Source organism: Oncorhynchus gorbuscha, linkage group LG23 (genome assembly GCF_021184085.1).
Source record: "Oncorhynchus gorbuscha isolate QuinsamMale2020 ecotype Even-year linkage group LG23, OgorEven_v1.0, whole genome shotgun sequence".
Lineage (NCBI taxonomy): Eukaryota > Metazoa > Chordata > Actinopteri > Salmoniformes > Salmonidae > Oncorhynchus > Oncorhynchus gorbuscha.
The window spans coordinates 21946550-21966761 of NC_060195.1; the positions used below are offsets into that span (position 1 = coordinate 21946550).

The 20212-nt window shown below is 42.9% G+C and overlaps 1 protein-coding gene across 1 annotated transcript; it reads left to right on the forward strand.

Moving 5' to 3' along the window:
• Positions 1–15096: 15096 nt before the first annotated feature.
• nkx1.2lb (NK1 transcription factor related 2-like,b) lies at positions 15097–19497 on the forward strand. The gene is made up of 2 exons (XM_046322970.1): positions 15097–15819; positions 18776–19497. The coding sequence occupies exons 1-2, from the start codon at positions 15378–15380 to the stop codon at positions 19495–19497; spliced, it is 1164 nt and encodes a 387-aa protein (XP_046178926.1). The 5' UTR covers positions 15097–15377.
• The last annotated feature ends 715 nt before the right edge of the window (positions 19498–20212 follow it).

Consider the following 20212-nt stretch of genomic DNA (forward strand, 5'->3'; position numbering starts at 1 on the left):
AGCAGTGTTTCTAAAGAATATAGCTTCTGTACTCTCTGTTATCCATTATTGGTTTAGTGGTATATTAAATATGAATCAGTGTTTCAATAGCATATAGCATTATCTACTGTCTGTTATTCATGATTGGTTTAGTAGTATATTAAATATGAAGCAGTGTTTCAATAGCATATAGCATTATCTACTGTCTGTTATTCATGATTGGTTTAGTAGTATATTAAATATGAAGCAGTGTTTCAATAGCATATAGCATTATCTACTGTCTGTTATTCATGATTGGTTTAGTAGTATATTAAATATGAATCAGTGTTTCAATAGCATATAGCATTATCTACTGTCTGTTATTCATGATTGGTTTAGTAGTATATTAAATATGAATCAGTGTTTCAATAGCATATAGCATTATCTACTGTCTGTTATTCATGATTGGTTTAGTAGTATATTAAATATGAAACAGTGTTTCAATAGCATATAGCATTATCTACTGTCTGTTATTCATGATTGGTTTAGTAGTATATTAAATATGAATCAGTGTTTCAATAGCATATAGCATTATCTACTGTCTGTTATTCATGATTGGTTTAGTAGTATATTAAATATGAATCAGTGTTTCAATAGCATATAGCATTATCTACTGTCTGTTATTCATGATTGGTTTAATAGTATATTAAATATGAAACAGTGTTTCAATAGCATATAGCATTATCTACTGTCTGTTATTCATGATTGGTTTAGTAGTATATTAAATATGAATCAGTGTTTCAATAGCATATAGCATTATCTACTGTCTGTTATTCATGATTGGTTTAGTAGTATATTAAATATGAAACAGTGTTTCAATAGCATATAGCATTATCTACTGTCTGTTATTCATGATTGGTTTAGTAGTATATTAAATATGAAACAGTGTTTCAATAGCACATAGCATTATCTACTGTCTGTTATCCATTATTGGTTTAGTGGTATATTAAATATGAAGCAGTGTTTCAATAGCATATAGCATTATCTACTGTCTGTTATCCATGATTGGTTTAATAGTATATTAAATATGAAACAGTGTTTCAATAGCACATAGCATTATCTACTGTCTGTTATTCATGATTGGTTTAGTAGTATATTAAATATGAAGCAGTGTTTCAATAGCATATAGCATTATCTACTGTCTGTTATCCATGATTGGTTTAGTTGTAAAATATAAAGCAGTGTTTTCTGATGCTCTCTTTGTTCCTCCTGATATCTTAAAGAGGTTTTAGCTCAGTTTATGGAAACATGTTGTGTATTAGGTACATGTGCATTCTTTCCCTCATTTTACTGGTCTTACTGGTAACTTCCCTTTATTGTTTACTCTCCCACTTTCTGCCCATACACCTCTTTCCCCCTCCTTTCTCCCCTTACCTCCTCTCCCTCTCTCCTCTCCCTCTCTCCTCTCTAACTGAAGGAGGGAGGTGGTTGTATATTTGTTCCTTCACAGCTCCCCGTGCTTAGATTAGATTTCTCCTTTCTCATTACCAGCCTTAATAGACCCCTCCGATCTCATCCCAGCCTCAGATATTATCTGACCCGTATAATTAATTAATTATAGCCCAAATATTATATATTATTAAAAATAGCATAACTAATAGTGTAATATCTCAAGCTGTCCAGTTTAATAGTCAACATTGTCTTGGTCGGTCTTATCATTGTGAGACACCCGGTCAGAATATTGATTTGTGGTCATTTTAACTGTCATGTGTCACATCGCGATGGGGAATTGTCTGGTTTTTACCACTCAGAGCTCATTTGAAATCGTTAAACTGCTGCCGTCCTGTTCACAGTCATGGCTGACCCCCCCCCCAAGCCTCCTCCCCCCCAAACCCTATCCCTGGAACTGCATGTCTCTAGAGAAATTGACCAAAAATCAGACAGTGTTTTGAGTTGCTTTCTTATGCAGTGTTTTTACACGATAAGGGACCCAAAGTCCTATTCAGTCAAACCCTGAACCCAGGGCTCCAGGATAAAACAATGTTTGCACTTGTGGGCGGAACCTTTCTACTGTAACGTATTGTTCCTCTGGCTGCTAGACGCACCAACCCTGGTGACATATTGGGACTGTTGTGAGGTGGTGCAACATTTCTACTTTTCTATTTTATTTGAAAAGAATCCATTGTGGAGGCCAGGTCATCTGATGCAGCACTCCATCCCTCTCCTTCTTGGTCTAATAGGCCTCACACAGCCTGGAGGTGTGATGGGTCATTGTCCTTTTGAAAAATAAATGATAGTCCCACTAAGCGCAAATAAGATGGGAGGGCGTATCACTGCAGAATGCTATTGGAGAACCATCTAATGAGTGAACATGATGTTCATCTGAAACAAAATTGCAAAAAGTTTAAAAACAACATGTATTTCGTTTTACTGGTATTAAGCACACATTTTAAATCAGCATAGCTATAAAATCTGACTGTAGATTTGACACTGCCAGATCAACAGTCTGGGCAATTGCATACATAACAATATAATCCGCATATAGATGAAGTTGAACATTTTTAACAGATTGACCAATGGTGTTAATATAATAGTGAAGAGAACAGGTCCCAGAATTGACCCCTGTGGTACACCTTGATGTACTTCAAGAAACTCCATCAATCACAATGGCCTGAATTCTATCACTAAGATAATCACGAAACCGTGAACAGGCGTCAGAGCTCAGGCCTATCGAGGGCAACTTATTCAATAAAATAGCATGATCAACAGTATCAAAAGCTTTTGACAGGTCCACAAACAAAGCAGCACATTTCATTTGAGTGTTTAAAGCAATTGACAAGATCATTAACAACTGAAGTGGTTGCTGGCCTAAACCCTGATTAATTTGCATTCAAAATAAATTCCTCAGATAAAAAAGAGCAAAGTTGTACATTTACCAAGGTTTCAAGAATCTTAGCTAGAAAAGGAATCCTTGAAATGGGGTGATAATGATGAAAATCATTACTATCCCTGTCCTTATGGAGTGGCTGCACAAGAGCTGATTTCCATACTTTTGGAATATTTCCTGATAACAATGTTAAATAAAAAATGTGGATTATTGAGCCAACAATGATAGGCACTGTACACTTAAGCAGACCGGGATCCAATTGGTCAGCATCTGTGGATCTCTTTTTTACCTCTGTTATATTTGAGATTCTTCAAATTGCCACCCTTTGCCTTGATGACAGCTTTGCACACTCTTGGCATTCTCTCAACCAGCTTCACCTGGAATGCTTTTCCAACAGTCTTGAAGGAGTTCCCACATATGCTGAGCAGTTTTTGGCTGCTTTTCCTTCACTCTGCGGTCCGACTCTTCCCAAACCATCTCAATTTGGTTGAGGTCGGGGGATTGTGGAGGCCAGGTCATCTGATGCAGTACTCCATCCCTCTCCTTTTTGGTAAACTAGACTTACACAGCCTGGAGGTGTGATGGGTCATTGTCCTGTTGAAAAACAAATAATAGTCCGACTAATTGCAAAACAGATGGGGCGGGGGCGTATCGCAGCAGAATGCTGTGGGAGCCATGCTGGTTAAGTGCGCTTTGAATTCTAAATAAATCACTGACAGTGTCACCAGCAAAGCACCCCCACACCATCACACCTCCTCCTCCATGCTTTACGATGGGAACCACACATGCAAAGATCATCCGTTCTCCAACATCACGTCTCACAACGACACAGGGTTGGAACCAAAAATCTCAAATTTGGACTCCAGACCAAAGGTCAGATTTCCACGGTCTAATGTCCAAGGCTCGTGTTTCTTGGCCCAAGCAAGTTTCTTCTTCTTATTGATGTCATTGAACTCTGTGAAACATTTATTTGGGCTGCAATTTCTGAGGCAGGTAATGAACTTATCCTCTGCAGCAGTGGTAACTCAGGGTCTTCCATTCCTGTGGCGGTCCTCATGATAGCGCTTGAAGGTTTTTGCGACTGCACTTGAATAAACTTCTGGATTGACTGACATTCATGTCTTAAAGTAATGATGGATTGTTGTTTCTCTTTGCTTATTTGAGCTGTTCTTGCCAAAGTATGGACATGGTATTTGACTAAATAGGGCTATCTTCTGAATACCCCCCTCCCCCTCTTTATTTTTTTACTATTGTCTACATTGTAGAATAATAGTGAAGACATCAAAACTATGAAATAACACATTGAATCATGTAGTAACCAAAAAAGTGTTAAACAAATATAAATATATTTTATATTTAAGATTCTTCAAAGTAGCCACCCTTTGCCTTGATGACAACGTTGCACACCCTCAACCAGCTTCATGAGGTAGTCACCTGGAATGCAATTCAATTAACAGGTGTGCCTCGTTAAAAGTTAATTTGTGGAATTTCTTTCTTTCCTTCTTAATACATTTGAGCCAATCAGTTGTGTTGTGACAAGGTAGGGGTGGTATACAGCAAATAGCCCTATTTGGTAAATGACCAAGTCCATATTATGGCAATAACAGCTCAAATAAGCAAAGAGAAATGACAGTCCATCATTACTTTAAGACCTGAAAGTCAGTCAATCTGTTTCTTCAAGTGCAGCCTCAAAATCCATCAAGAGCATGATTAAACTGTCTCTCATGAGGACCACCACAGGAAAGGAAGACCCAGAGCTACCTCTGCTGCAGAGTAAAAGTTCATTATAGAGTTAACTACACCTCAGATTTCAGCCCTAATAAAATAAAGAAAAACCCTTGGATGGGTAGGTGTGTCCAAACTTGACTGGAACTGTATATATACCCACTATAATTATTCTGGCTCCTATGTACCATAAAACTGTTTCATCTGTAAAAAATGTTTCAGTTTATAATTGTACTAATTATGATTAATTCATATGATCAGATTAATTTAATAATCTAGAAGCAGAGCAGAGCTCATTAACCTTAATTAAGATCATTACTGAGTGAGATTCTTTCCCACTCCATGGTGATTTAAATCTTTGTTGCAGCGCTATCTCTCTATCATGGCAGTTTCTCTCTATCATGGCAGTTTCTCTCTATCATGCCAGTCTCTCTCTCTATCATGCCAGTCTCTCTCTATCATGGCAGTTTCTCTCTATCATGCTAGTCTCTCTCTCTATCATGCCAGTCTCTCTCTATCATGCCAGTCTCTCTCTCTATCATGCCAGTCTCTCTCTCTATCATGCCAGTCTCTCTCTATCATGGCAGTTTCTCTCTATCATGCCAGTCTCTCTCTCTCTATCATGCCAGTCCCTCTCTATCATGGCAGTTTCTCTCTATCATGCCAGTCTCTCTCTCTATCATGCCAGTCTCTCTCTCTATCATGCCAGTCTCTCTCTATCATGGCAGTTTCTCTCTATCATGCCAGTCTCTCTCTCTCTCTCTATCATGCCAGTCTCTCTCTATCATGCCAGTCTCTCTTCATCATGCCAGTCTCTCTCTATCATGCCAGTCTCTCTCTCTATCATGCCAGTCTATCTCTCTATCATGCCAGTCTCTCAATCTATCATGCTACGCTCTCTCGTTAATGCCAGCCTCTCCCTCTTCCATGCCAGCCTCTCTCTCTTCCATGCCAGTCCCTCTTCCATCATGCCAGTCTCTCTCTTTTATGCCAGTCTCGCTCTCTCCCATGACAGTCTCTATTTTGATCATGCCAGTCTCTATCTCTCCATCATGCCAGTCTCTCTCTTTTATGCCAGTCTCGCTATTTTCCTTGCCAGTCTATCTCTCTATCATGTCAGTCTCTCTCTGTATCATGCCAGTCTCTCTCTATCATGCCAGTCTCTCTCTGTATCATGCCAGTCTCTCTCTCTTTAATTCCAGTCTCGTTATCTCAGATACAGGCTTTCTATCATGCCAGTCTTTCTCTCTATCATGTCAGTCTCTCTATTTTATGCCAGTCTCGCTCTCTCCATCATGCCAGTCTCTCTCTCTATCATGCCAGCCTCTCTCTCCTCCATGCCAGCCTCTCTTTCTTCCATGTCAGTCTCTCTCTTTTATGCCAGTCTCACTCTCTCCATCATGCCAGTGTCTCTCTCTCCTCCGTGCCAGCCTCTCTCTCCTCCATACCAGCCTCATTCTCTTCCATGCCAGCCTCTCTCTCCTCCATGCCAGCCTCTCTCTCCTCCATGCCAGCGTCTCTCTTCCATGCCAGCCTCTCTCTCCTCCAAGCCAGTCTCTCTCTCCTCCATGCCAGTCTCTCTCTCCTCCATACCAGCCTCTCTCTCCTCCATGCCAGCCTCTCTCTCCTCCATGCCAGCCTCTCTTTCTTCCAAGCCAGCCTCTCTCCCTTCCAAGCCAGTCTCTCTCTCTTCCATGTCAGTCTCTCTCTTTTATGCCAGTCTCGCTCTCTCCATCATGCCAGTCTCTCTCTCCTCCATGCCAGCCTCTCTCTCCTCCATGCCAGCATCTCTCTCTTCCATGCCAGCCTCTTTCTCCCTCCATGCCAGCCTCTCTCTCCTCCATGCCAGCCTCTCTCTCTTCCATGCCAGCCTCTCTCTCCTCCAAGCCAGTCTCTCTCTCTTCCATGCCAGTCTCTCTCTCCTCCATGCCAGCCTCTCTCTCCTCCATGCCAGCCTCTCTCTCTTCCATGCCAGTCTCTCTCTATCATGCCCGTCTCTCTCTATCATGCCAGTCTATCTCTTTATCATGCCAGTCTCTCTCAGTCATGCCAGTCTCTCTCTCTATCATGCCAGTCTATCTCTTTATCATGCCAGTCTCTCTCTATCATGCCAGTCTCTCTCTATCATGCCAGTCTATCTCTCTATCATGCCAGTCTATCTCTCTCTCATGCCAGTCTATCTCTATCATGCCAGTCTCTCTATCATGCCAGTCTATCTCTCTATCATGCCAGTCTATCTCTCTATCATGCCAGTCTCTCAGTCTATCATGCTACGGTCTCTCGTTAATGCCAGCCTCTCCCTCTTCCATGCCAGCCTCTCTCTCTTCCATGCCAGTCTCTCTCTCTTCCATGCCAGTCTCTCTCTCCTCAATACCAGCCTCTCTCTACTCCATGCCAGCCTCTCTCCCTTCCATGCCAGTCTCTCTCTATCATGCCCGTCTCTCTCTATCATGTCAGTCTATCTCTTTATCATGCCAGTCTCTCTCAGTCATGCCAGTCTCTCTCTATCATGCCAGTCTATCTCTTTATCATGCCAGTCTCTCTCAGTCATGCCAGTCTCTCTCTATCATGCCAGTCTATCTCTTTATCATGCCAGTCTCTCTCTATCATGCCAGTCTCTCGCTATCATGCCAGTCTATCTCTCTATCATGCCAGTCTATCTCTCTATCATGCCAGTCTATCTCTCTATCATGCCAGTCTATCTCTCTCTCATGCCAGTCTATCTCTATCATGCCAGTCTCTCTATCATGCCAGTCTATCTCTCTATCATGCCAGTCTATCTCTCTATCATGCCAGTCTCTCAGTCTATTATGCTATCTCTCGTTAATGCCAGCCTCTCCCTCTTCCATCCAGCCTCTTTCTTCCATGCCAGTCTCTCTCTCTTCCATGCCAGTCTCTCTCTCCTCAATACCAGCCTCTCTCTACTCCATGCCAGTCTCTCTCTCTTCCATGCCAGTCTCTCTCTATCATGCCCGTCTCTCTCTATCATGTCAGTCTATCTCTTTATCATGCCAGTCTCTCTCAGTCATGCCAGTCTCTCTCTATCATGCCAGTCTATCTCTTTATCATGCCAGTCTCTCTCTATCATGCCAGTCTATCTCTCTATCATGCCAGTCTATCTCTCTATCATGCCAGTCTATCTCTCTATCATGCCAGTCTATCTCTCTCTCATGCCAGTCTATCTCTATCATGCCAGTCTCTCTATCATGCCAATTCTATCTCTCTATCATGCCAGTCTATCTCTCTATCATGCCAGTCTCTCAGTCTATTATGCTACGGTCTCTCGTTAATGCCAGCCTCTCCCTCTTCCATGCCAGCCTCTCTCTCTTCCATGCCAGTCTCTCTCTCTTCCATGCCAGTCTCTCTCTCCTCAATACCAGCCTCTCTCTACTCCATGCCAGCCTCTCTCTCCTCCATGCCAGCCTCAATTTCTTCCAAGCCAGCCTCTCTCCCATCCAAGCCAGTCTCTCTCTCTTCCATGTCAGTCTCTCTCTTTTATGCCAGTCTCGCTCTCTCCATCATGCCAGTCTCTCTCTCCTCCATGCCAGCCTCTCTCTCCTCCATGCCAGCCTCTCTCTCTTCCATGCCAGCCTCTCTCTCCCTCCATGCCAGCCTCTCTCTCTTCCATGCCAGCCTCTCTCTCCTCCATGCCAGCCTCTCTCTCCTCCAAGCCAGTCTCTCTCTCTTCCATGCCAGTCTCTCTCTCTTCCATACCAGCCTCTCCTCCATGCCAGCCTCTCTCTCCTCCATGCCAGCCTCTCTTTCTTCCATGCCAGCCTCTCTCCCTTCCAAGCCAGTCTCTCTCTCTTCCATGCCAGTCTCTCTCTCTATCATGCAAGTCTCTCTCTCTATCATGCCAGCCTCTGTCTCTTCCAAGCAAGTCTCTCTCCATCATGCCAGTCTCTCTCTCTATCATGCCAGCCTCTCTCTCCTCCATGCCAGCCTCTCTTTCTTCCATGTCAGTCTCTCTCTTTTATGCCAGTCTCACTCTCTCCATCATGCCAGTCTCTCTCTCCTCCATGCCAGCCTCTCTCTCCTCCATACCAGCCTCATTCTCTTCCATGCCAGCCTCTCTCTCCTCCATGACAGCCTCTCTCTCCTCCAAGCCAGTCTCTCTCTCCTCCATGCCAGTCTCTCTCTCCTCCATACCAGCCTCTCTCTCCTCCATGCCAGCCTCTCTCTCCTCCATGCCAGCCTCTCTTTCTTCCATGTCAGTCTCTCTCTTTTATGCCAGTCTCACTCTCTCCATCATGCCAGTCTCTCTCTCCTCCATGCCAGCCTCTCTCTCCTCCATACCAGCCTCATTCTCTTCCATGCCAGCCTCTCTCTCCTCCATGACAGCCTCTCTCTCCTCCAAGCCAGTCTCTCTCTCCTCCATGCCAGTCTCTCTCTCCTCCATACCAGCCTCTCTCTCCTCCATGCCAGCCTCTCTCTCCTCCATGCCAGCCTCTCTTTCTTCCAAGCCAGCCTCTCTCCCTTCCAAGCCAGTCTCTCTCTCTTCCATGTCAGTCTCTCTCTTTTATGCCAGTCTCGCTCTCTCCATCATGCCAGTCTCTCTCTCCTCCATGCCAGCCTCTCTCTCCTCCATGCCAGCATCTCTCTCTTCCATGCCAGCCTCTTTCTCCCTCCATGCCAGCCTCTCTCTCCTCCATGCCAGCCTCTCTCTCTTCCATGCCAGCCTCTCTCTCCTCCAAGCCAGTCTCTCTCTCTTCCATGCCAGTCTCTCTCTCCTCCATGCCAGCCTCTCTCTCCTCCATGCCAGCCTCTCTCTCTTCCATGCCAGTCTCTCTCTATCATGCCCGTCTCTCTCTATCATGCCAGTCTATCTCTTTATCATGCCAGTCTCTCTCAGTCATGCCAGTCTCTCTCTATCATGCCAGTCTATCTCTTTATCATGCCAGTCTCTCTCTATCATGCCAGTCTCTCTCTATCATGCCAGTCTATCTCTCTATCATGCCAGTCTATCTCTCTCATGCCAGTCTATCTCTATCATGCCAGTCTCTCTATCATGCCAGTCTATCTCTATCATGCCAGTCTATCTCTCTATCATGCCAGTCTCTCAGTCTATCATGCTACGGTCTCTCGTTACTGCCAGCCTCTCCCTCTTCCATGCCAGCCTCTCTCTCTTCCATGCCAGTCTCTCTCTCTTCCATGCCAGTCTCTCTCTCCTCAATACCAGCCTCTCTCTACTCCATGCCAGTCTCTCTCTCTTCCATGCCAGTCTCTCTCTATCATGCCCGTCTCTCTCTATCATGTCAGTCTATCTCTTTATCAAATCAAATCAAATCAAATTTATTTATATAGCCCTTCGTACATCAGCTGATATCTCAAAGTGCTGTACAGAAACCCAGCCTAAAACCCCAAACAGCAAACAATGCAGGTGTAAAAGCACGGTGGCTAGGAAAAACTCCCTAGAAAGGCCAAAACCTAGGAAGAAACCTAGAGAGGAACCGGGCTATGTGGGGTGGCCAGTCCTCTTCTGGCTGTGCCGGGTAGAGATTATAACAGAACATGACCAAGATGTTCAAATGTTCATAAATGCCAGCATGGTCAAATATGCCAGAACAGTTGAAACTGGAGCAGCAGCACAGTCAGATGGACTGGGGACAGCAAGGAGCCATCATGTCAGGTAGTCCTGGGGCACGGTCCTAGGGCTCAGGTCCTCCGATGCCAGCCTCTTCTGGCTGTGCCAGGTGGAGATTATAACAGAACGTGGCCAAGATGTTCAAATGTTCATAAATGACCAGCATGGTTGAATAATAGTAAGGCAGAACAGTTGAAACTGGAGCAGGAGCATGGCCAGGTGGACTGGGGACAGCAAGGAGTCCTCATGTCAGGTAGTCCTGGGACATGGTCCTAGGGCCCAGGCCAGTTGAAACTGGAGCAGCAGCATGGCCAGGTGGACTGGGGACAGCAAGGAGTCATCATGTCAGGTAGTCCTGGGGCATGGTTCTAGGGCTCAGGTCCTCCGAGAGAGAGAAAGAAAGAGAGAAGGAGAGAATTAGAGAACTTTACCAGGACACCGAATAGGACAGGAGAAGTACTCCAGATAAACAAACTGACCCTAGCCCCCGACACATAAACTACTGCAGCATAAATACTGGAGGCTGAGACAGGAGGGGTCAGGAGCACTGTCCCCATCCGAGCACCCCGGACAGGGCCAAACAGGAAGGATATAACCCCACCCACTTTGCCAAAGCACAGCCCCCACACCACTAGAGGGAAATCTTCAACCACCAACTTACCATCCTGAGACAAGGCCGAGTATAGCCCACAAAGATCTCCGACACGGTCAACCCATGCCAGGCCGACCACAACAGTGAATCAACCCACCCAGGTGACGCATCCCCCCAGGGACGCAAGAGAGCCCCAGCAAGCCAGTGACTCAGCCCCGTCAGGGTTAGAGGCAGAGAATCCCAGTGGAAAACGGGGAACCGGCCAGGCAGAGACAGCAAGGGCGGTCCATTGCTCAGAGCCTTTCCGTTCACCTTCCCACTCCTGGGCCAGACTACACTCAATCATATGACCCACTGAAGAGATGAGTCTTCAGTAAAGACTTAAAGGTTGAGACCGAGTTTGCGTCTCTGACATGGGTAGGCAGACCGTTCCATAAAAATGGAGCTCTATAGGAGAAAGCCCTGCCTCCAGCTGTTTGCAGAAATTCTAGGGACAATTAGGAGGCCTCTCTTGTGACCGTCCATAGGTATGTACAGGACCAAATCAGAGAGGTAGGTAGGAGCAAGCCCATGTAATGCTTTGTAGGTTAGCAGTAAAACCTTGAAATCAGCCCTTGCTTTGACAGGAAGCCAGTGTAGAGAGGCTAGCACTGGAGTAATATGATCAAATTTTTTGGTTCTAGTCAGGATTCTAGCAGCCATTTAGCACTAACTGAAGTTTATTTAGTGCTTTATCCATGCCAGAAAATAGAGCATTGCAGTAGTCTAACCTAGAAGTGACAAAAGCATGGATTAATTTTTCCATCATTTTTGGACAGAAAGTTTCTGATTTTTGCAATGTTACGTAGATGGAAAAAAGCTGTCCTCGAAATGGTCTTGATATGTTCTTCAAAAGAGAGATCAGGGTCCAGAGTAACGCCGAGGTCCTTCACAGTTTTATTTGAGACGACTGTACAACCATTAAGATTAATTGTCAGATTCAACAGAAGATCTCTTTGTTTCTTGGGACCTAGAACAAGCATCTCTGTTTTGTCTCTCTCTCCATCAAGCCAGTCTCTCTCTCTTCCCAGCCAGTCTCTCTCTCTTCCATGCCAGTCTCTCTCTCCTCCATACCAGCCTCTCTCTCCTCCATGCCAGCCTCTCTCTCTTCCATGCCAGCCTCTCTCTCTTCCAAGCCAGACTCTCTTTCTTCTATGCCAGTCTCTCTCTCTATTATCCCAGTCTCTCTCCATCATGCCAGTCTCTCTCTCTTTTATGCCAGTATTTCGCTCTATCATGCCAGTCTTTCTCTCTGTCATGCCAGTCTCTGTCTCTGTCTTGCCAGTCTCTCTCTCTGTCATGCCAGTCTCTCTCTTTCATGCCAGTCTCTCTCTTCCATGCCAGTCTCTCTCTGTATCATGCCAGTCTTTCTCTCGACCATGCCAGTCTCTCTCTCTCCATCATGCCAGTCTCTCTCTTTTATGCCAGTCTCTCTCTTCCATGCCAGTCTCTCTCTGTATCATGGAGTAAAATCTATCTCTCTTTAATGCCAGTCTTGCTCTCTTCCATACCAGTCTTTCTCTCTATCTTGCCAGTCTCTCTCTCGTTCATGCCAGTCTCTCTCTCTTTTATGCCAGTCTCTCTGTCTTACATGCCAGTCTCTCTATATATCATGCCAACTCCCACGGGGAGCCATGCCAGTCTTTTTCTGTTCCATGCCAACTCCCACAGGGATCCATGCCAGTCTCTCACACTGGTTATAAACCTGATATAAGTTTGGTGAATATAACTACAAAGCAGGTGATGCCATCACAAAAACTAATTTGGTTTATAAAAAACTTTCTTACCTCAAAATCAGACTGTTGTCAATAAATTCTGCAGTCTATCACGGGGTCTTGCTTCATCATGAAGGTTGAGGAATAAACTGAGCATGTGCAGAGTGAGTCACATCATTCTAGCTTGTTCCTGATTGGAGATATTGAGAGTGTTACTATCCCATGTTACAACCAGCCCCAGTCTCCCCTAATTTTACAATCAAATGTAAATGGATGTTTCTTACACAAAAATCAGATCCTGACCTGGACCTGAACATTTTGCCAGGGACTTCCATAGATGGAAGAGCCCAGCCCGAGCCTGGTGCGTTGCGTGACCCTATTATTAATTCAGCTGTTATTGTAACATTGCAGCGGTTGGGGGTGTCAGTGGAAGGGTCAGACTGGTTTTTCATGTTGACAGATTACTAATTTTGCTGTTGAAGAAAGAGTCTGTTTTCGTGAGATTGAATTTGGGTGATTAACGCGCGGATAATTGACAGGTAACTGTCTGTAATTCACGCAACGTCATGGCCCTTCCATCTTCGAAAGTTCCGTGGCTGAATGGGTAGGCTATATAAACTCGCGGGGTGTTGCAAAAGAGAGCTCTTGAAAGACACTATTTACATGCAAATTATCGAGCGTTATACGTCTAAATTTGGAGAATGGACACTGAGGCAACGTGGAAATTGTAATTATGGCACTACCTCCCCTCAATCTGTTTGACGGGGACAACAGGACCCGCGGATGCTGCAATCTAATTAATTGTGTAGGTTCAAGAGGTTGGACCACAGGGAAATATTAATGCGTGTCACAGGCCTACATGGGACTATGAAAATAGCCTATGTTTTCTGTTATAGGATAAAATAAACAACAAAATAGTAAAGTAAAAACAAATGTTTTATAAATTGTTAGATATCAGTGGTGGCTGGCGTGCCACTGATGAAGATATTCTGGGTTAACTCGAGGTGACAGCATTGCGGCCAGCAGTTAAGATGAAACAGCGAATAAGCACTGTCAAATAGGCCTATATGATGATGATGATTCTGCTTAATCATTATTAAGCTATCGTTTGTTATTCTGTTTATCATCAACCTCATTATTAGAAAATCTGTTCAAAGAGATATCAGCGAGAAACGTTTTTTGTTGTTGTATACTACGTGTTTAGGTTAAACAGGCCTATCATCAGACTATCATCAGACTATCATCAGACTATCATCAGACTATCATCAGACTATCATCAGACTATCATCAGACTATCATCAAATCATCAAAAATACAATAACTGTAAGATATCACTTGTCCTATATTTATCCAATAAAGTCCTATATACGGCAACTGTGAGCATATTTTGCCATATAAACTTCTAAAACATAAAGACACGTCAAAGAAAGACTATTCAAACCACTGTTAGGACACAGCATAGATCAGATGAAAGACTATCTAACAGCTGTTCAATTACAGCTTGGCCGCAATACCCTGCACTGGAGTCTGCAGCAGCAGCAGTCTCCTATAGCACCGGAGTGGAGGGCAGGGCTGGGTCCCAGCCAACTCCCCTGGGCTTGCCCTTTTGATAGCATAATCATGTTCATCCCTACCAAAATTACAGCTGATTGTTTTACCCATTATTTTCCCCAACTTTTAATTTCTACTTTCCAAAGGATCATTGCCCGCGGTAATTGCAAAGAAACTGACCTTGTATGTGTCATCAGCCCCCAGACGAAGGAAATCCAATTTTGTTAGGCTTGGCACAATTCTTTTTCTTTTTTCTCTTTACGATAAAGTCTGTCATAATATAGACTACAGTTAAAGGAGTGCATAAAATAAAAGTAAATGGAATATTAAGTTCAAGATTAGAATAAACACGTAGTGTTTTAAATCAAAATCCAATTCTTTGGTCTAGGCCCATTATTGTTCTGGCATAATAATGACATCTCAGATTAGAAATCAATATTTCACTGAAAGGGCTATTACTGTGTTTATTCAATGCATAATTGAGTTTTGGAAAGTGCCCTTTAATTTGCATTAAAGATAACGAATCTTTCTCATCTGAACTTTCTCATCTAACAATAATCCCCTAATAACAATAAGCCTAATAATAATAATAATAGCCTTCCCTAGACGTTGATTTTTTTACCGATTTGACATTGTAAACCTTGCATTGGATCCCTCAATACTGAGGAAAAGTTAGATCATGGCATTATGATCTTGGAAATATTTATTAAAACAATAATTCTCACAACCTCAAAGTGGCCCATATAAGCGAGGGAGGAAATAAAAATAAACCTTTTTAGAGCCTTTCCATGCAGTTCAGGAGTTCAGATGAAATTGAGTATATCAGGAACCATATCACCCCTCACTCTCAGTGCGCCACTGTTACCCCTCACGCGCGCAGACGGAGATAATAGGCTATTAGAACCATGGGATTCATTTGTAGCCAATTACAACCCACAGTTGAATATGAATGCATAAATAAGGCGTAGCTTGTGTCTAAGTTTTGGCTACGACTGAACGAGGGTGGGAGGTGGCGCGAGAGCGAGGTGTGCGTGCATGACATAAACGTTGGAGGGTCCTGAGGGGATGGTTCAAACCCCCAAAAGTAGTTGAGCAAGGGAGACCAACATCCAACAGTGAACCATCACCTCCTGGCTGTCAGCCGTGAGTAACAAAGACCAGAGTAGTGCAGCTGTAAAAGGGGGTTTGGCAACGCAAGCTGTGAAGGAATATTGCACCAGACATTATAGCCTACTTTTCTCAAATTGCATGCGCTAGTATGTCTTCTTCGGTTGTAAGAGAAGCTTAAGTTTATTGTCTTGGTGCTAAAGCTCTGATAAGGAAGTCATGAACAGGGAAAAGGTTCAGGTGGGAGACGTCTCAGTTGCTGCTCCGCCAGCGTCCGGTGTGACTGCCCAAACAGCTGTGATCGTCGTGGCCGCTCCGGAAAGCATGGACAATCACGGCGAGAAGCGGCTCTCTGCCAACGCACTGTCGGTGTTTTCCTGCCCCGGGGGTAGAGACATACTGCAAGCGGACAGTCGAAACAACTCTCCACGTCAAGAGCCGGCTCCGGTAGCAATGCCAATGCTTCACCGGACCACTTCATTTTCGGTTTTGGACATTTTGGACCCAAATAAATTTACGAGCAAAAAGCCAAATCCTAACCGGACAGGCAGCGAATTCGCCTTCGGGACAGAGAACCGTGGAGGTGATGACTCGAATCATGATGTAGAGCAGAAGTCTTATGCAGACGACTATGACACATGTCAAAAATCTACAGGACTAAGTAAGTTTATTTTTGTAGCTTTAGTTTTTTGTATATTTGTATTGTATTTTCTAACAGTGTTGTTGTTATGCTGTAGGCCTGTGCATATCTCTGAAAAATCCGATTTGAAATAGACATCTTAGGTAGCCTACATTTGGCTCTTGTTGGCTACACAGATGTCTTCGAAAGTTGCTCAGTTGGCCTACTGACATATGTGGCATTCTTGTAAAACCACGTCAAGCCTATTTGTGTCGATCATAACGAGACAGAACTTGATGAGTGTTTGCTTTATAGGCTAGCCCATGGTTTCCCGAACTCTGTTCTCGGGACCCCAGGGAGTAAAGTGTATTTTTTTGCTCTAGCACTACACAGATGATTCAAATAATCAACTAATCACCAAGCCTTGATAATCGAATCAGCTGTGTAATGTAAGGGCAAAAAAACAAAACCTGCACCACTTGGAGTTTGGGAAACACTGGGTTAGCCTATGTATTTGAAGCTAGAGGGACCTGCGAGTTGTTTCAGATCTATGAGTTCCTCAGTTTGTATTTTTCACATCTAACTTTGTATTCTATATTCTGGAACGCTTTTTTCGCTCAGAAATTTTAACTCAGAAATAAATATGATCATATCTGAGGTAAAGGTTATATGTAATGGATATGTAATATTCCATCCATGCACCTAGTCCCTTAGGCTACCCAGATAAAAAACGGTTTGTAATAACTAAAGAAAAAACAATTAAAACCCTTCGATTACGTTTAATTTAAGGTGCTTTGCGAGGTTAAAGATGCAGCAGGATAATGGCGAAAATCGCCCCAGAGTGGCATGCAGAACGAGGCTAGGTCGATATCCTATTATCGAATTGAGTATATCTCTTTCAGGCAGCTTGCCTGACTCCTTCAACAACTAAATTATAGGGTCAAAATTCGGATAATTACACGATTAAAACCTATTATACTTATTAGGGTAGATATTGATCCCAGAAAGAAGACACACGATTAAGATTGTCTCTGCTGCTATAAGATAAACACATCACCCCCACTGTCATTTTTCAACTAAAAAAAGGGAACAATTATTTCATGAATTAGATAGGTCTACATTGATCTCCGTAACCGCATTAATGGCTATGCATTTAAATATAACCCAACCTAGTCAGAGGAGAGGACACTGCGGTTATCATGTTGTCCGGGTGATTTGTTATGTACTAACTACCTGGTTAAAAAAAACAGACATACTTAGCAAACCAACTGACAAAAAAATAATTGTTCTTAATATTATATAAAAATAATTGAATATGAAGACATGATGTGGATTAGTGAGATATTGTTTATGTTGCCAATATAAACATTAAAGCCCTTTCCAACAGGGACATGGGCTATAGCTTAAACGTAAAAGCCAACCGTAGACGATCACACAAACAGGCTTTAGCAAATGTACAAAATTGTGTCAACAAACAATGCTGAAGACGCGCAAACCTTGATGGGAAAATGTGAGTTTTGATTCAATAATTCAAAAGTAAGTAGGCTGATGCAAACATTCGTTTTATTTTATGTTGGTATTGCACTGTTTTGTCATAAGACGGTGCTTGTGGGTAAAAGTGGCCCGCATTTGAATTTCGTGGGGTACTCCTGAAAATAATTGACTTTGTTTATTTAACTTGTATCTCTTAAAATCAAACAAACCTTGAAGGTTTGACAAACAATATCCTTATTGAACAATTTCGGCCTAATGTACATGTCTCGATAGATGAAATACCATGCATCCTCGAGGTCTAAACGATCCTTTATCATTCAGGCCAAACTTGTAGACTATATGGCTGCGCTGTCATTGGTATGTAGGCTATATTTTCCTACATTCAATCACAATCGTTCTATCCAGATGTCTATTTGTTACACCCCAAAGCATCTATTTTTGCAGGCTTTATTGTGCTGTGGGAAGTAAGGCCAAAATATCTCAAATTGTTCCTACATGTCATCATGATCCTAAGAAGCTATTTGTCGAATTAATTCTGCTGATCTGCGCATTTGAATATTTGTATTTGTAAAGGCCTATATAGTGTAACAATTGTTTGTTGACTAATGTTTTGAATACCACTATGCAAACCGCCCTCACACAGGCGTGGAGCAATTATAGGCTAATTATCCCCTAGGCACTTGCATAAAAACAATGGCTTTGGCACGTCTCGTGATGCTACGACCAAGGCATAACTGCACGCATTAGCCTGAGGTGACGTTTGTGTCCCAACAAAAAAAAGTGTAATTCCACCTTTTACCAATGTTCTTGAATTTGGGATTTCATTGGATGTCATTGTCTCATGTTTTTACCAAATAAATTACTGGGAGTATATATATATATATAGAGAGTGTGCGACTCTCTATATTTGTATAGCTTTACATATGGCACAGCACCCAGCTATTAAAGCGAGATAGCGCACCTGTTACCCACTCCACAATAACATAAATGGATTTTGAATATCTATTTAATGTTAGAATATTTAGCATATATGGCCTTCTAAAGTATGACATATTTTCCAAAATAATTAAGCTTCCTCAAGTATTTTTCTTAAAGGTGTCTGAAAGTAGACCATATCAAACGCAGTTTTCACGATTTCATTGTTAGCCTAACATAAAATTGTTAACATGAATTACGTTGTTTGTGTCCTTTTCCATTTTTTACCCAGCATATTATTTAGGTTAACTGTAATAAATACTTACACTATTGACACGGTATTAGGCTCGTCTACATAAATACACAACATGGACATAAAAACAACATTACACCTCCATCAATCACTTTGTAGGATGGTGAAAGGATAAAGGTTATCCATTAGCTGGCATTGTTTTTCATCACTTCATATTTTCTTGAGCAAATCCTATGTTAATTAGGCTAGTCAAGTTATTGAATATTGTCAGTCTAATTAACTTGGTGTGGTTCTAATTTTGAAATGACTCAATGGCGTGTCTTTTTTTCTTTCTAGAGGAGGGGTTCATGTGTGCCTACAGATCCGAAGAATGCGAGAATGATTTCAAAAGAGGCTCCCACTCTGACAGCGAGATGCAGGATGACGTGTGTAGTGAGGAGAGCAGCAGCGCACTAACTGGAAACGCGGAGGGGGAACTGGGACACCATGATGACGACGACCAGGCGAGCAAGAGCCCAAGAAGTCCTGGTGGACAGCAAACTCAACAGTCAGGGTCGAATGGACAAAGTAATCAAGGAAAGCCGAAGAGAAAGCGCTCTGGCTCCGATTCAAAGTCGGGTAAGCCCCGAAGGGCCCGGACAGCATTCACTTACGAACAACTTGTTGCACTGGAGAACAAATTCAAGTCCACCCGATACCTCTCTGTGTGTGAGAGGCTCAATTTGGCACTGTCACTCAGTTTGACTGAAACTCAAGTCAAAATCTGGTTCCAGAACCGACGGACCAAGTGGAAGAAACAAAACCCTGGCGCAGATACCAGCGCCCCGACGGGCGGTGGCCAGAACGGCCAGAGCAATGGACTAGGAAGCCTGAGTCCACTCAGCTCGTCTCCTCCCATGAGCCATCTGTCAATGCACACGGGCTACCCAGGTCACGGACCAGGCGGGCTAGTCTGCACCACCCAATTACCCTTTCTGCCAAGTCATGCGGTACTGTCACCTTTCATGTTAGGATCTCAGACTTACGGAGCGCCTGCGTTTTACACTTCTCACCTGTAAAGATATGGAGATACGTTTAGAGTTTTGCGCCCAAACATTATGTTTTCGGAGGCGTCTAAAATTCACCGATATTATCAAAATAATTGACTCAAATGAGATATGAATTTAATAACCATATTAAACGTATGGTTTTAGAGAACTAAAGACATGCCCTTAACTCAAGACTTCATAAATGCACTTGATGCTGTAGATGGGAAGAACTCTGAACATTTCATGTTGTTGTTTCGTCAAGGACAAGTGCTCGAAGAAAATCAACCTTTACCAAGGAAAGAAGATTTTGTTGTATTCGACTTTTGATTTCATTTTGATAGTATGTGAATTACTCGGGGTCAAAATGTACATACAGATGTTGACAAATATATGTCTAGCTTTTAATTTCGAATACAGTTCATACATATTAGAGGTGAAAAAATAGGCCTACATGATGTATATAAATATAGTTCATTTACATCTGGAATGGCTTGACATATTGTAATTACTGTGTAACTAAACTGTGAAAGTTTAATATGATTATTTTCATAGGTTTTCCCTATTCATTTATTATATAGGCCTATAGTTAATCTACCTGAGAATATTTGGCTCCAATGAATGCTCATTTCATCTGGACTCGTCTTTTATAGTATAAGACAAAGTAAAATAAAACAATAGGATATCATTTACTAACGAATAAGCTACTTTAATACGAATATTAAATAGATTAAATCTTTCTTAGTCG